Below are 17,516 nucleotides of genomic sequence, written 5' to 3'. Positions count from 1 at the left end.
GATGCATTTGCCGGGGCCTTTATCAAATGTCTGCCACACCCTCATTCCACCAGGATAAAATCTGAAGTTGTTCAGTAAACTGATGTCATTAATCTTCTTTTGCGTGCGGGAACAGTTTCGCGTTCCCCGAGACTGTCTAACACTAGTCACTACACGAGTCCCAGAACTAGATACCGCTCGCTGAAAGCAGGCCGGATGGGATAATATTGCCCGCTCTCAGAACCAATCAGATCACAGGATTTGTAGAATACCGCCCGCTCACGAATTGAGAAGAAAATAGAAACAATGCTTCTTCAATTTGCACTAAGTGTTTTATTAGTTTTTACCCCTCATACATTTTTCAGGTCTCTGCGGACGTGGCTTGAGGATTATCAGTTCTGGGACAGTACGTTGTCTCCCTTGTCACTGCACTAAGATGTATCCCATGGCTTTGATGTGTTTTCCTCCATTATCTGACGAGGGATGGTCTAAAGCCTCGTTTCCACACGTGTTGGTGTCATCATGGTATCCTCCTGTGCCAAAGCCAATTCTAGAATCAGGAGTCACGCAGTCTCCCTCATTATTTCCAAGGAAACCAATCCTTGCTCTGGAAGATCCCTTAGCACTTCCCATAGCATTGAACCCATCTTTGTTGCAGTTAGGCTGCAAGGAGGCCTCCAAACCAATAAGCGTCTTCCATGTGCTACGCCCTATTGTTGTGTTTCGGTATTTTCCGTCAGCGAGCAGTGAGAACAATGAGTTGGCCTGCCTTCTCATGACGATGAACTTTTTCTGGGGGCCAATCCTCATAACGAGACAGATCTTGGAGAATGGTGTCTTCCAATAGGTCGGTAACTTGGTCTCTTGTGAGTCAAACCCGGTCTTACCTCCTAAAAGGTTATAAGAATTCTTGTCGCTCCAGAAGTGAGAATCGTAATGGAATGTTCCCTAAAATTAAGAAAAAAAGCAATCAAATTATATTCATATCTTTTTTCCTTTCGAAATCCACAGCAAAGATGTTTTTACCTTTTTACCATCAATCTTCATAGCCAGAGTCCATCCTCCATCTCCGCAACCAAAGTCTCCCATATGACAGTAAACGGGAATCTTCTGAGAACCAAACATCAGCGGGTACACCTCGCTCGTACATGAACTATTTGGAAACAAATGTGGAAAACTAAGCCATGTTTTACTTGAATAAGACATTTTTTTCAAATGTTAGTTTGATCTTTTTTTACTGATATTCTAAGACGCGGGCGTAAGTAACCAGTTACCTGATCACCTATTGATAACGTGGCTTTAATCACCAAAACTACGCAATGATTTCTTTCCTTTTAAGCTATTTAGGCTTTGGCTATGTCGTCTTCGATCAGCGACGTTCACAAAGGATTTGAGGAAGGTGCAAGTTGACTAAGTGATTACCAGGTGCCTTTTGGGCTCTTAATTTGTACGTGTAACTTTGAACAGATCAGTTCAATAACAGACACAATTGGTGGGAACAAGTTGGATGAACTTACCTGTCCTTCGCATATTGTTCCTTGCAAGAGGTAATTGGACTAGCTGTAAGAAATGAACGATACGGTGGTTAGTCTAAACAAAGCTTTTGTTCGTCTTTCAAAATAATTCAGTATTTTTAAATATTTCTTTTAATAATACAAAGTTATTGATACCTTCGCTTAGTAATGCCTAAACAAAAAAGCATATTTGCATTTATTAGTGTTTAGTTGATTTACAGTATACTCTGAAACTAAGTTGTTTTTTACTTTTACAAGTCTTTCCATCTCCGGAAAATCCTGGCTTGCATTTGCAGCGATACGATCCCTTGGTATTTTTGCACACAGCATCAGCACTGCAGTTGGATGTACCGTCAGCGCACTCGTTTACATCTGTGAAAGACAAGTTAACAGATTCAACAAAGAAAATTTCTAAGCAAGTGGGTTCAAAATGGCTTTTCTTTAGTTTCATTCCATTTTTTTCCTCAAAGAAAAATAGTCACGTTTCCTTTGCATGTCGGTCCATCTCCAGAATATCCAGCTCTACATGAACAGTTGTAGGAACCCTCCGTATTGTTGCAAACGGCATTTTCATCACAGTCTTTTGTTACTGCAGCACACTCATCGATATCCGCTGAAAATGTTCTTTCTTAATTAGATCGTCATCATTTCAGATGTGAAAATAGAATGTGAAAAAGAAATTGAGACTTACGTGGTATCAGACATGATAGTCTTGCAATTTTGGAGCAGCCCTATTACTAAGGGCCATAAATCCAGTTGAGAGTTGTTTGGTTACGCGAGTTTATGATAAACCGGACCTAAACTTTAATACGTATACTATTAGAAGTAGTGTGTAAACCTTGAGCCTATCGGTTTATAAAATTTTAAATAATAACACAAAAAGACTAACCTTTTTTACAGTTTGGTCCTTTGAATCCACTGGTACACAAACAGCGATATCCTTTGTCAGTAAAACCGCTTTGACAAGTCGCCTTGTTACCGCAAGGGCTGTCAAAACAAGCGCTCTGAGGCCAAAAGGAGTAAAATATTTTCAATATTAATGTTGAGATATCAACAAAGTAGGATGGGCTGATCAATCATCTCCACATTCCAGATTTAGAGCAGCAACCAATGAAATTAAGATAGAAAACGAGGGGAATAATGATAATGCTACAGAGAATCGAGTATTTACAGTGATGTTAGAATTAAAATAATCATTTCAACGCTTATGGTTGGGAAAGTAGTTTTTCGTCACTGCAGATAAGTATTTGCTGATGATCCAACACCTACGTCAGCTGCACGATAAAAATAATGGTCTTCCTTCTTTAGTTCGCGTTCATGTCCTTCGTGAGTCACATTATTCAATTCACATTTGTACCCTCCATTTCCACCAGTTCGTTTTTCAAGATTAATGCTGACACAGTCTGGTTCCATATAACACATGTTCTCACAAAAATCCATTTTCATGACTTCAACGGTGCGAATCACGTGGTTTATGAGACGTCTGCCATCAAATGCCTTTTCAGGCGTAAACTCCAACTTTCGGCATTGGTCTGCATCCGTAAAGTCTTAGAAATTTCAAAAGAGATATAAGTGAAGGAAAACAATTGTACTAGAGGTCAACATAAAAGACGTGATGATAATGATAATAATAATAATAACAATAATGATAATAATAATAATAATAATAGTAGTAATAGTGAGGTTTAGTATCCAGATTTCACAATGAGTGACAATTCATTCGTCTAATTATTTAAGTATCCTAAATAATTTTGATTCGTCTATCCATTTCTGTTCCTATTTGGACTATTTCTCAGTGGCAATCAACTGTGCTGACACCTACAGGAAATGCACAGATGGAAGTTCATTTCCAAACTAAATACAAATATTTGAGTTAGAAATTTGCATTTCAAAATTTCCCAAAAATAGAGATAAATTTTCTCAGTCAAGATGGAAGTTCTCAGTTTTAATTAGTAAGATGGACTGAATTGATGAAGAAATCCATAAATGATCCAGATCAAGAAACAAGTAACTTTTGCAAAGAGCCTGTTTTGGCAGCGAGCTTTGTTGAATGACATATTGTTCTTCAGTCGATTAAATTACAACTCAAAAGCTAAAAAAAACTACCCTAACAGCTAAATTTTTCGGTGTTCCTTTACTGTGGAAGTTTTTTTTTTTGAGAAAAGGTTGACTAAAATTGAACAAATATCTGATTTTACCATCACAGTAACCACTGCAGCAGACACAAAAAGGAAGAACGGAATGAGAGTGAACTTCATTGCGATAATACAAAAAATTAAAAGACGAATAAATAGGTGGATAAATTAGTAGAAATTATTATCCAACAACACTTCGTAGAGTACAAATAACGCCATAGACGAGTACAAATATCACGCGGTCTTTGTACTCTAGAGTACCGGTTAAACAGTGTAAAGTGTTCTGTTGTTTTAACTCAACCATTTATTTTGGATCACAGTAATACATACAGCAAAACGGCGGGAAAGATACTACACGCGACAATTCATGTTATTTAAACAAAACGTGACCTAGAATATTGTCCCATTATGTAATCGCACAATCAGATACTGTTACAAACAGGTTTTCTCGCATCACGCAAGCGAAGAATTCAAATGTAGTTACGAGAAACAAAATGGAGGACAATTTGAATCATATTTTCGACCACGAAGAGTCAGAACGGCTGGCAAACATACATCTAAAATTATTAGATGAATCGAACCAAGAAAAACAGCTAGACGACCTGGAAATATCTTCATTTATTGAAGAAAATAGAAACAGCAACACGACAACGCGCCAATTCCGTTCCGCTTCGCATACTTCTGTTACGCACTCCCCGTAAATAAATATCCGCGAAATTCGCTCGCACTGAAATAACAGTTTGGCGTGTTGGATAATAAATAACTTATCAGACGTTTTGTTGTGTAGTATCGCTGAGTATTTTTATTCGTTATTTGTATTTCGACACGCCCTATGGGCGATGTTTCACAAGAATACGCGATACTACACAACTATACGTCTAATTAACAATTATTCCACTCGCGCTTGTTGGATATGAGATGATAGATAGCCAACGAGGCGCGTAGTGCCGAGTTGGCTATAATCATCTCATATCCAACAAGCGCAAGTGGAATAATTGTTTTATTAAAAACGTTAAATTAAATTATTAAATTTTATTAAATTTTAGCTACCTTTTAATTTTAAGCTGACACGTACGCTTGCCATAATTGTAGATTATGGTATATTGCCTGATATACCATAATGGCTAAGCCAAAAAAAAGTCTTGAATTGCATTATCCAATCATCTAGTTTTTAGAATTAGGTTACTTGAACTTTTACTGCAACTCTGAGTTTCATGCCTCTTGCGAAGCAATCGTCAGGCAACTGCCAGAAATAACGGTTACAATCCACCAAAATTTAAAAGACGAAACAATGTATACATGCGCGCGCAACATACTGCACGCGCTATCGTAACGTTAGGTTCTTTAACAGGAATTTCCTGACATGTCTGCAACCTGATGTCAGCTCATTTCTTTTGTTTAAACTTGCCATCTGCGGTTTACAAATGACAAAATATTTTTCCCACAAACACAAGTTGCATCTTTTAGCTACATTGGAATACGAACTAGCTTGTTTCACCTTGCACCACTTAATATTAAACTTAGTGTCCTTATCTTTAAGACTCCATATATATTTGCTAAGTTCAGTAGCATGCCTGTAACGTTCGTTTCGGAATGAACACAAGTGGTTCCTGTAACGCATTTTAAAAGCGGTGTCACAGAGACCAATGTACGTTTCCTTTGCGGTTTCTGTGGTGACTTCTGCCTGGTAAATTATGCTTTCCATGTTACAGTTTCCATCCATGGGGCATATGTCAGGTTTTCGACAGTTGCAGCTTTTCCTAGCGCGATCATTAGCGCGTGCGAGTTTCCGGATTTCAGATTTGTTGTGGTTAGATATGACAGTTTTAATGCTGCCCATGCAGCTGTAGCTCAGTTTAAGGGTGTTCCGGTTGAACATTTTGTGAAGAGGATTAGTTTTTGTGAAATGCTTATCAATAAGTGCAAGGAAGCATTTTCCGACGTTAGTTTCCACGTTCTTGCTGTATGGTGGGTTAAACCAAGTAATATTCCGCTGCCTGTTTCTTCGTGGACGCGGTGCCTGGACGTGGTGCCTGGTTTGATGCAGCGTTGAATGACAGGGTGTAGCTGTACCCCGCAGGAAATAGAGAATATCAAGAAAGGTTTTTGCAAAGTCTTCCGCGACAATGACTTAAAAATCACAGTCGAGGCTAACATCACCAAAACCAATTTTCTAGACGTCACGCTTGACCTCTCAAGTGGGAAGTATTACCCTTTTACTAAGGAAGGCAACATCCCCCTGTACGTGCATAAAAAATCTAACCACCCACCATCCATTCTGCGCAACATCCCTGAATCAATCAATAGGAGGCTCTCCGAGATATCTTCCGACAGGGAATGCTTCGATAGTGCTAAACCTATCTATCAAGAAGCTCTCAAAAAAAGTGGGTACAGCTATAACTTGCAATGTGCAGTTACAAAATACAACCGATGCAGAAAGACAATCATCTATCTCATTTTGCACTTTGTTATTGTATCTAAATGTCGCTTAAGTGTCTTAATTATAAATTATCGCTCAAAGTAATTTGTGATAAGCCTAAACCCGGTTTAAAAAAATCTTAGTTCTGCATTTGATGATTCAAATGGACATGAAATCAAATGACTTAACTCACCCAGACTTAACGAGAAAATTGTCTGCCATTGTCCAATCCCGTTTAATCTATTGATTAAGCAAAAACCACTTTACGCGCTACGAAAACGTTTTTTAATCACTTAATGAAAAGCAGAAGAGCTTTTTTTGGGTTTGAGTCAATAATTTATCTCCTATAAACAAAATAACAGCATATTTTTGTGGCGTCCTACCTTCAACCTGAAAAGTGGCGTTCTGGCGTCTGCGACATGACCACGCGAACGTCCTGACATGCGCAGTATGTACAAAGTTCCTCTAATGACTTCCGGTAGGCGTTCGTGACCTCAAGAACGTCTGGTGCTTAAGCTCTCTATTACAATTATCAAGACGGCTGGTTATAAAAGCATAAACCAAAGTAGTTAAAGAATCTCTCGAAAGGTATTTCTCAAGTTATTTAAATGATAGAGTCCCGCGGTACAAGCCTTATTTATGTGATCAGTCATGCTTAAATGTTGCTTCATGATTGACAGATCAAAAATTCCAATCAATTCAGCACTTTAGTTTAATTGTTGATCACATTACTTGTCCTTGGATGATGAAAATTTCGTTACTTTCTTTAAATTAGTTAATCATTTGGTTTTTTTTTTAATAGATTAGACATGGGGGCGATGTGCAGCACTGCAATATGCAATACTGCACTTTAGTAGATAATCAACAACTATTCAAAGAAGTGAAAGTGGCCAGTGGTAAGACGGCGAAACAAATATCCGCCGAAAGCCGCCGACACTGAAGTACATAACTGTTTCAGAACATGCTAAAACAGTGAGATAATACAGCACAAAAAGGTAATTTTAAACCATACATTCCCGCGACAATGACAATATTTTCGTTCGCAAATGCCGCGGGAACTGCTCGGAGGTTGTTAGCAAAAGATATTCGGAGTTTGAATAGCCAATCAGAGTGCGCCTTCAACGCCATTCACTGTTTTAGTAAATACTTACAGTCTATATCACAACTAAGGTGCCAGTCACTTGCAGTGACGCATCGGGCTCACTAGCAGTAATGGCGGACAGACGTGTAAACACTAACTCTGCTAAGTCCTGCTAAGTCCTGCTAAGTCCTTTAAGTTCTCTTCCTCTCCAGTGACTACGTATTTTTCTACTCATGTTTAGTACCATAGGCGTGTGGATATTTTAAGTAATTGGATGAACACAATTACGCGTGGCTTTAGTTACAGTACCCCCCCCCCCCTTCATATCGACCCAGAGCATAAATGAGTACCGGCTAACTATTGAGAAAACCTGATAAACTGCAGGGGGGGGGGGTAACCTTATGATTGACTAGCATCCCATCCATTTGGTAGTAGTAATAACCCTCGTCGCTTCATGCGAAGGAAACAGGGATAAGCTTCGGCTGGGTGGGGTACTAAGTTCGAGTACAGACATTTTTAGGGTAAGATCAAGTCAATTTAATCTCGGAAACAACCAAAATCCTCCCCACCCCACCCGCCTCTGGTGCTATATAATGACCTCTTCCTTAGCAACCAAGCCACTGCAGTACAACATACTAAGACACCACAATATGCGATACAAGCCTATGTCGTTGTAGACTGTTGGAGTCATCTATATGATAATAATGATTCCAAAATATCAAAAGGTAACCATCTGTCTACCTGTTGGAAATAAAGACAACAGTGTGGCTCAATTTTTTATATCTTGGTATTCAATGTAATATTTGTAGTTTTACTGAAGCTCTTTACCCTTTACGCCCCAAAATCAGCACATTTGTATTCCCCATACTATATATCCTCTATACATTTCCTACGGCACTGACGAAGAGAATTTAGTGAAAAGATCCAGAGCTTTTCAAGTTTGCGATCGTTTTCTTAATTCTCATAAGCATTGATTTAGCAGTGATACCTTGGGGAGAAATTAGATGTTAGTCGCCCTCAGGAGTTAAAGAGTTAAGGGAATGTGCTCTGCCAGTCTGAGCTAAATTTGCGAAAATTGCTCAGCAGAATAAAATTAATATTTAAAATTAAAATATAGAGTTATTTCGAGCGCGCAAAAATGAATTCCTTTACAGAACGCCTCCAAAAACAATAACGAAAAGTGAAAAGAAGAATGAGAGGATAGTGAAAAGTCCTTAACCCTTTGAGCACTAAGAGTGACCAGCATCTAATTTCTCCTTACAACATCACCTCTGAAGCAAACATTAAGGTCTGGAGAATAAAGGAAATGATCAGCAACTAACGAAGCTCTTGAATGTTGAATGAATTCTCCTTGTTAGCACCTTTGAAAATGTATAGAGAACAGTATACAAAATATGCATACTGATATTAGGGTGTACAAGGTTAAATTGTTGAGTCGTTTGTTGATTTTTTTCGTTCAAAACTAATTCTGAAAGTGTGGAGGTGTGAAATGAACCGGAAACCTCCGTCATAGCTGTGCGGCACGATTGGACAGTTTCATTCGTCTTTGAGATCCACGATAAAAGAAAATCTATAAAACAGAGAAAATGAAATTCATATTAACAGAAAGGACTAACTATTGTAACTGTCGTTCGCCTTAAATCGTGTTTACACAGCGGATAGATTAGGGACGAAGTTTACGCCTAACGGAAAATATAATTTTTCTTTTGCACTCTGCGTGCTCAGCCCATCAATAGGGTGTAAGGATGTTTTGAGTTTTATTACGGAATCAGAGCAGAAGCTTCGCTTCATTATAACTTTCCAAACCTCTTCAAGGCACAGCTCCGAGGACATACCGCGGAGCCTTACAAAAGACCCTCGGGTCAAAACAAAAGAATTGAAGAAATGTGGAAGTAAAATCCAGATATCTATCCAAATTTTCCGCCCAAACTCTATAGGGCCCAGTTATTTATGTGCCTGAGTGGCCTATCAAAACTGATGGGAGTCAGTATACAAGGCAGCTTTTAACAACATTAGGCCATGATTGTTCAAAGAACAATAAAGTTACTTACGTATGATGCACGATCCTACGATATATGAACTTCATATATTCATTGTATCTAATAAAGTTACTGAAGGAAGCGCTGATAGAATAAGGTTTAATACATACATACATACATCCTTTATTTGGTAAAGCAGGTTGAGGAAATGGCAGCTACTGCTGATGTGAACCTGCTATCTACTAATAAACAGCTAAAAATATATACGTCTACTAGTATGAATAATATTACATTATAATAATAATGTATAATAATAATATAAGAATAATACATTATATATACGGGTAGGATAAGTAAGTAAATATATATATATATATATATATATATATATATAATTATACCTCAAGAATTAGGTTACTTGAACTTTTACTGCAACTCTGAGTTTCATGCCTCTTGCGAAGCAATCGTCAGGCAACTGCCAGAAATAACGGTTACAATCCACCAAAATTTAAAAGACGAAACAATGTATAGATGCGCGCGCAACATACTACACGCGCTATCGTAACGTTAGGTTCTTTAACAGGAATTTCCTGACATGTCTGCAACCTGATGTCAGCTCATTTCTTTTGTTTAAACTTGCCATCTGCGGTTTACAAATGATGAAATATTTTTCCCACAAACACAAGTTGCATCTTTTGGCTACATTGGAATACGAACTAGCTTGTTTCACCTTGCGCCACTTAATATTAAACTTAGTGTCCTTATCTTTAAGACTCCATATATATTTGCTAAGTTCAGTAGCATGCCTGTAACGTTCGTTTCGGAATGAACACAAGTGGTTCCTGTAACGCATTTTGAAAGCAGTGTCACAGAGACCAATGTACGTTTCCTTTGCGGTTTCTGTGGTGACCTCTGCCTGGTAAATAATGCTTTCCATGTTACAGTTGCCATCCATGGGGCATATGTCAGGTTTTCGACAGTTGCAGCTTTTCCTAGCTCGATCATTAGCGCGTGCGAGTTTCCGGATTTCAGATTTGTTGTGGTTAGATATGACAGTTTTAATGCTGCCCATGCAGCTGTAGCTCAGTTTAAGGGTGTTCCGGTTGAAAATTTTGTGAAGAGGATTAGCTTTTGCTATTTTGGTTATATATATATATATATATATATATATATATATATATATATATATAACTAACTGCAGACAGTACTGTTTCGGCCTTCTGGGCCTCATCAGTGCAGTTTTTTTATGTTTAAGGTGGACGGCCGGGCCCCCGATGAAGGGCGTGTGCAATGCCCGCCGACCAACAGGACTAATCCCACCCATGGCTTGCGTGCAATGCCTTAGGGTTAGGGTCCACCAGAAACGAGGGTCACCAGACGCCAAACTCGCTGGGGAATCGAACCCCACCTCACCGAAACAAAAATTGGGTACACAGAACTAAAACGAACAAGGACAAACAGACCAGTGCAGTACACCAACAAAGGAGACCAGCACATGGACAACAAAACAAATACTCACGAAAGGCTACTGTGCAGTGCACCAACAAAGGAGACCCAGCACAAGCAGCGGACAGACACACTTACAAAGTAGACAGAACGAACGATACTAGCCCAGTGCAGTGCACCAACGAAGGAGACCCAGCACATGGGTTACGAAACAGATACTAACAATTAGGCTACTGTGCAGTACACCAATGAAGGAGACCCAGCACAAGCAGCACAAAGACACGCTCACTCAAGCAAAAGATCACACGTCACTCAAGCAAAAGAAGAACGAGGCTACTGTGCAGTACACCAATAAAGGAGACCCAGCACGAGCCTAACCGAGACACACTCATTCGAGCAAAAAAGGAAACTAAATAACTACGGGGAGCAGGACTAAATGGAAAAGACAAGGGAGTCGTTTACCACTGAAGCTATGGTGCCACGGGCGCCCCACTGACGATGGAAGACGCGACGACGCCTGTCAGACTTGCACCGCCTGAAGGAAATTGGTAAATAAAACTTCAGGCGGGCCTTGATAGAAGCAATCACCGCCACAGCGCCAGGACGAACGTTACGGAAACGGAAATCGTTCCTACTCCGCCAAATACAAAACTTAGAAACATTGAGCAGATAGACAAAGACACGCGGGACAGAAACCAGTTCACTAGAGTTGAAACCAAAGAGGACATGACGTAAAGAGATGGCAGGACACATAGGAGAGAAGGAAAACAGCAAGGACTGGACCCAGGCGAGAACACTCTGAGCAAGTGGACAGTAGAAGAACAAATGCTTGAGTGACTCGACCGTGGGTCCACAAAAACACGAGAGAGGAACAGATAAACCAAAAGAGGAGAGACGCCGGGCGGTGTACAGGACGCCGTGCGCAATCTTCCAATTTAGGTCGATGACACGACGGTCAAGATAAAAGAAGGATAGGGCACGCCACGTGGCAGGCCAGTCAAGGTTGGGATAGATGAATAGAAACTTAAGGACACAATAAGGCTGGACCATGTTCTCAGAGAGAAGATATAGGTAGCAAGACTTGGTAGACATAGTAAGAACGGGAGAACAAACAAGAGGGCATGAAGAGCCGTAGACTAAAGAGTTTTTTGACGTGGCGAAGGCCCCGTCGAGCTTACGCCAAGCCAAAACCAGAGCTTGATAGAAGGGCGGCAAGACCCTGAAGTCGAAACTAAAAGGACGAGAAAACACAACAAGAGGAGAGACACCAAACAAAGAGTTAAACCAAAAGGACATGAGAGCGACCCAACTGGATGGGGAGGAGACGAATCTCCTCACCCATTGACCAAGGAGGGCTCTCACCTTGGACTGAATATTAACCACAGAAAAACCACCAAAAAGGGGAGATTGAACCACAGCCGAACGGGAGACAAGCTCAACCTTGCCAGACCAGAAAAACGAGAAAACAAGACGGGAAAGCTTCGCCTCCACCCAGGCCGGCATGTGGATAAGAGAGGCCACATACCAAACCCGGGAGAGGGCGAGAGCGTTAATGACTAGGGCCTTGCCATGAAAAGAGAGAACACGAGAACGCCAAGACTTGAGAACACGGTCCACCGCATTAATGCGAGGACGCCAGTTGTCTTCATCAAGGTTACCGGGGCCGACAAACACCCCCAGCACCTTGAGCTTAGCAGGAGACCAGTCAAAAGGAACCGGGGGGTCCGTACGACCCCGCCAACCACCCAACCAGAGACCCTTGGACTTAGAAAGGTTGATCTTAGATCCAGAAGCTAGTTCAAAAAGCTTGTAAGTCTCAAGGGCAGCCAGAATGCCAGAATCAGTGGTAAGGATTAAAGATGTATCATCCGCGTACTGCGAGATGGGAGACAGTACGGGACACCCAGGGAGAGACAGACCCTTGATACGGGGGTCTGCACGGATACTACACGCAAGAACCTCAGACACAAGAACATATAGGAGGGGAGAAAGAGGGCACCCCTGCCGGACACCACGAGAAAGGCTAAAGAAAGGAGTCAGGAACCCATTCACATTGACCGCGCTTTGAACATGAGTATAGAACAAGTCGACCCACGCGACAAAGGAAGGGCCAAAGCCCATGGTGACAAGAGTGGACCGCATGAAGCCCCAATCTACACGGTCAAAAGCCTTCTCTTGATCGAGGGACAGGATGGCGACAGGGGTGCCAGAAGACTCAGTATAGCTGACAACGTCTCTAAGCAGAGCAACATTTTCTCCGATAAAACGGCCAGGGACTCCGCATGTTTGATCTCGGCTGACAACGAGGTGTATTACCCGGAGGAGACGCCCAGCTATGGCACGAGAAGCAAGTTTATAATCCACGTTTAGAAGAGATATGGGCCGCCAATTTTTGGGGTCAAGGCGGTCCCCCCTCTTGAAAGACAGAGTGATGATACCTCTGCGCTGAGAGAGGGAGAGAAAACCAGAGGAAGAGCATTCATTAAGAACAGAAACAAGATCAGAGCCAACCACGTCCCAGAAACGGAGATAGAATTCCATAGGAAGGCCGTCTAAACCAGGTGCCTTGTTACGAGCCATGCCCTTGAGAGCGACGAGGACCTCTGATGATGTAAGAGGGCCCTCACAACTGTTGGCCTGATCTTGAGAGAGAACAGAAGACAAATTTTCAAGAAGAGAAGATTGAACATGAGGGTCAGTAGGTGAGGCTGTATAAAGACTAGAATAGAAGGAACCAAGAGACGCACAGAGATCGGCAGAAGACGAGACGATAGAGCCATCAGGCTCTCTCAGCGCAGAGATATGACGGTCAGCGGAACGTTTTTTCTCGAGACGAAGAAAATACTGCGAGGAAGACTCACCCTCCTCAACCCATCGGACTCTCGCACGCACCTGAGCCCCCCTCGCAGCATGGGAATCAAGCCGGGCAAGCTCAGAACAAGCAGACCGCCAAGGGTCAATGCAGGAAGTAATTCCAGAATCAACTTTGGCCTGAAGATGCTGGACAAGACGTACCAGGGCATCTCTGGATGAAGATGTTGTGCGGGCTTTATTTGCACAAAAGCGGATAGTAAGCCCCTTGATTTTACTTTTCCCACGATCCCACCACTTAGCTAGAGAAGGAAAGCGGGGGATGGCAAGGCGCCAAGCAGACCATTCATCACGGACTAGTTGCCGATAGTCCGGATCGTCGAGGATGGAAGTATTCAGCTTCCAGTAGCCTGGGCCAGGTGGAACGGCATCGGGAACAGACAGAGATAAACACAAACCGCGATGGTCCGAGAACGGACACACATACACGGAACAAGACGACACTGATGGGACCCACGCAAAAGGGACCCCAAAAAGGTCAATACGCGACGCTAAACTGCCATTCCACCTGGTCCAGGTGAACCCAGGAGTAGTGGGGTGGAGATAACGCCAGATGTCAATGACGCAGGACGCCTCAAAAAGATGGTTTAGTGTGGGAGAACTATCTCCAGACAAGGAGGCGGGGTCTGGGCCACGCCTATCTCGAGCCCTATCAAATACAGCATTGAAATCTCCAGCAAGGACTGTAGGGATGGAAGGGTCGATCCTTGAATGAAGGCCATCGAAAAACAGGTCTCGTGCAGGGTTGCAATTAGGAGCATAGACACAGACAACTCGGAAAATTTTATCATGAAACGAGAATTCACATTGTAAGAAACGACCATCAGCAGACCAAGACTTTAGAAGGGAGATAGAGGGACGATAGAGAACAACACACCCACAAGAGTGAATAGAACCCGGGGCTAGCACAGACAAGAAACCAGACGAGGAAAACCACGATGAACATTCAGTTAAGGAAACACAATGAGTCTCCTGAAGGCAGATAACATCCACCTTCACCGGGAGAGAGCGCAACCATTGCACGAGACCATCACGCTTCGACCGGTCCCTGATGCCATTGACATTCAAAGTAAGGAGAGACAAAGCCATGAGGAAGAGATGGATGACCCTCATGAAAGCCAGGGCTGGGGCTGGGGTTTCCCCTTCCTACTGGGAAGATTGGGGACAGCCCTCGTACGCTTAGAGACCGTACTCGCCAACTGAGTATGAGAAGGAACCATGACACGTTTCTTAGAGCGTTTCCTGGAGACAACTTCAAAACCGTCCGATGACATGCTCCTCGTGAGAGGAGAGGAGAATTCAGAAATATCAGGAGACTCTGAGCCCTGAACAGGGGTAGAGTCCTGAGAGGAGAATTCGGTGATATCATCATCGACATTAGTGACACTTTGGCCAACACTAGTATTAGTGGTACTTTGACCAGACTTAACTATTTTACTGGTACTTTGACCAAACTTAACTAATTTACTGGTACTTTGACCAGACTTAACTATTTCACCGGTACTTTGACCAGACTTAACTAAAGAACTGGTACTTTGACCAGACTTAACATTATCAATAAATGATTCACTGGAATTAACTAAAGTACTGGTACTTTGACCAGACCTAACATTATCAATAACTATAGGACTGGTACTTTGACCAGACATAACACTATCATTAACTAAAGGACCGGTACTTTGACCGGACTCACTATTATTAACTAAACTGGTGTTTTGACCAGCGATACTATTATTAGGAACACTATTTATTTCTGAGGCCTCAGATTGTTTAGGAACGTTATTTAGATTATTGATTTCATTATTACTGGCTTCGCCAGGAGCAGAGATAACCATTTCTTCAGACGGAAGATCAACAGATTCGTTGGGTGGACAAGGAACGTTACCCGGCAGATTTGCCACATCTCCAGAAGAAATGGGCGGGAAATCAGCGGCCGGGGGAACAACATAGGGCGTAGAGCCCCAGACATTTCCGGTACGGCGGGAAGGGCAGTTACGGGCGAGATGACCAGCTTCCCCACATTCCCTGCATTTTCCATTGAAGGGACAGTCAGCAGCTTTATGACCCATGGTTTTGCAGATAGAGCAGAATGGCTGGATACCACGATACCAAATGCGCACAGGGTAACCGTCAATGGTGATTTGTGCGGGGATAGGTTTCTCCATGGACATGGTCAGAATTCGTGATCCAGTAAGAAGATGTGGACGCCCCATGAAAGCCTGACGTTTGCAGGAGAAAACTTTGCCAAAGGTCTTGAAGTCCTCGCACAGGATCGCGTCATCCCCTTCAGCGGGGTAGTGATGGATATAGACGAGCGTGTGTGGACGATCGGAATTGGTGACACTACATTCCACACCATCGAGATTTATAAAACCGGACTCAACAAGACTCGCCATATCGTCAGGATCTTTGAAAGTGAGGCGAATAAGGCCCCCCGGAACGAACTGAACCGCAGATAGTCTATTAAGGTCGATTTCCTTTTCCAACATTTTAAGAACAGCTGGTCTAGGGTGGACCGTAACTGCCGCCGTAGCATGGACAACACAAGTTCAAGCACATATTAACATTTTGAAAAGGAATAGGAAGAGAGAAAAAAAACAAAAAGGAAAGAAAGGAGAGAAAAAGGACTACAACAATTGCCAAAAAAGGCAAAAAAGGCAAAAAACCCACCAAGTTCAGCAAAGCTGAAACCTGGATGGGTTCCCAACAAAGTTCGGACCCACCAAAAAAAACCAAAAACGAGATGGGTGACCGAAAACAACAAGACAAAAAAGACTGGCGTTCCACTCCCGGCAGGTACTTAGCACAGAGAACCGAGACGGTCACCCCAAACGACCCAACCTTTGTGGTATCGTCTAAGCCATGCCAGAGTGCTCAAACTAGAGTAAACTAGCGAGCATGCGCTAGTTTACTATATATATATATATATATATAACTAACTGCAGACAGTACTGTTTCGGCCTTCTGGGCCTCATCAGTGCAGTGCTAATGCTAGGATGGGGGAGAACCGAGACGGTCACCCCAAACGACCCAACCTTTGTGGTATCGTCTAAGCCATGCCAGAGTGCTCAAACTAGAGTAAACCAGTTAAAAACTGGATCATTGGATAATGCAATTCAAGACTTTTTATTGGCTTAGCCATTATGGTATATCAGCCAATATACCATAATCTACAAATATGGTAAGCGTACGCGTCAGCTTAAAATCAAAAGGGAGCTAAAAAATCCAGTTTCTTCTTACAAAATAATAATTTCTTGGGGGCGTTTTTAATAAAACAATTATTCCACTCGTGCTTGTTGGATATGAGATGATTATAGCCAACTCGGCGCCTCGTTGGCTATCTATCATCTCATATCCAACGTGCACTCGTGGAATAATTGTTAAATATATATATATATATATATATATATATATATATTACAACGAGTAAACTTGGATGCCGATCTCTAAAACAAAAATTTGGATATATCAACAAAGTTGAAATGGTAAATTGGCCACCGTAACGATTGAAAAAGCTGACGTTTCGAGCGTTAACCCTTCGTCGGATTTCGAGCGTTAGCCCTTCGTCGGAGCGAATAGAGGAATTGTGGGTTGTGTGTGCTTTTAAAGGCAGAAAATGGAGCTCCATTTTCTGCCTTTAAAAGCACACACAACCCAAAATTCCTCTATTCGCTTCGACGGGGGGCTAACGCTCGAAACGTCAACTTTTGTAATCGTTACGGTGGCCAATTTACCATTTCAACTTTGTTGATATATTCAAATCATTTCGTTACTCCCACCGACGCAGCCCCAAACAGTTTCTTTCGAAACTATCAGCCTTTGTCTAAAACAAAAAGCCAGTCTAGAGAAAAAAAAAAAAAACAGATCTTTCAGTATTCGCTGTGTAAGGGAGGCACAAAAACTTAAACAAACTACCGCCCACTCATCATCCATTCACCTAGAGCTTCTTGGTTAGGCAGTTTAAACAAGTAAAAAAGAGTTAAGCAATCTTTGAACGACTTTCTCTTGTGGAGATAAATATCAAAGCCAAAACCTCCTTTTAACAAGTAACTGGTACATGTGGTAAACGTAACTATCATTAAGAAGGAGGCT

The 17,516-nt window shown here is 42.0% G+C and overlaps 2 protein-coding genes across 2 annotated transcripts; both read right to left on the bottom strand.

Annotated features, from left to right (window-relative positions):
* Positions 1-367: 367 nt before the first annotated feature.
* On the bottom strand, positions 368-927 carry LOC148729146 (uncharacterized). Its single transcript, XM_088725517.1, has one exon. It carries the CDS (start codon positions 787-789, stop codon positions 403-405), a length of 387 nt encoding a protein of 128 aa, XP_088581643.1. The 5' UTR covers positions 790-927; the 3' UTR covers positions 368-402.
* Positions 878-15,820, bottom strand: LOC111346494 (uncharacterized). Its single transcript, XM_088725094.1, has 7 exons — positions 15,232-15,820; positions 2,763-3,040; positions 2,383-2,497; positions 1,743-1,865; positions 1,497-1,539; positions 1,014-1,132; positions 878-927 (listed from the first exon to the last, which is right to left on the bottom strand). Exons 1-7 carry the CDS (start codon positions 15,818-15,820, stop codon positions 878-880), a joined length of 1,317 nt encoding a protein of 438 aa, XP_088581220.1.
* Positions 15,821-17,516: the final 1,696 nt, after the last annotated feature.

This window comes from Stylophora pistillata, chromosome 6, assembly GCF_964205215.1.
Source record: "Stylophora pistillata chromosome 6, jaStyPist1.2, whole genome shotgun sequence".
NCBI lineage: Eukaryota > Metazoa > Cnidaria > Anthozoa > Scleractinia > Pocilloporidae > Stylophora > Stylophora pistillata.
The sequence above is the reverse complement of the archived record's forward strand: the minus strand, read 5'-3'. Positions and strand labels throughout refer to the sequence as shown.

Bases quoted from the DNA above. Each gene is read 5' to 3' on its own strand.
- LOC111346494 (XM_088725094.1), bottom strand. From the start codon at position 15,820: ATGGCGAGTCTTGTTGAGTCCGGTTTTATAAATCTCGATGGTGTGGAA. The intron at 2,498-2,762 runs GTAGGTGTTGGA...TTTTGGCCTCAG, and splicing joins ATTTTTATCGTGCAGCTGAC to AGCGCTTGTTTTGACAGCCC. The intron at 1,133-1,496 runs GTAAGTTCATCC...GTTTCCAAATAG, and splicing joins GAACAATATGCGAAGGACAG to TTCATGTACGAGCGAGGTGT.
- LOC148729146 (XM_088725517.1), bottom strand. From the start codon at position 789: ATGAGGATTGGCCCCCAGAAAAAGTTCATCGTCATGAGAAGGCAGGCC.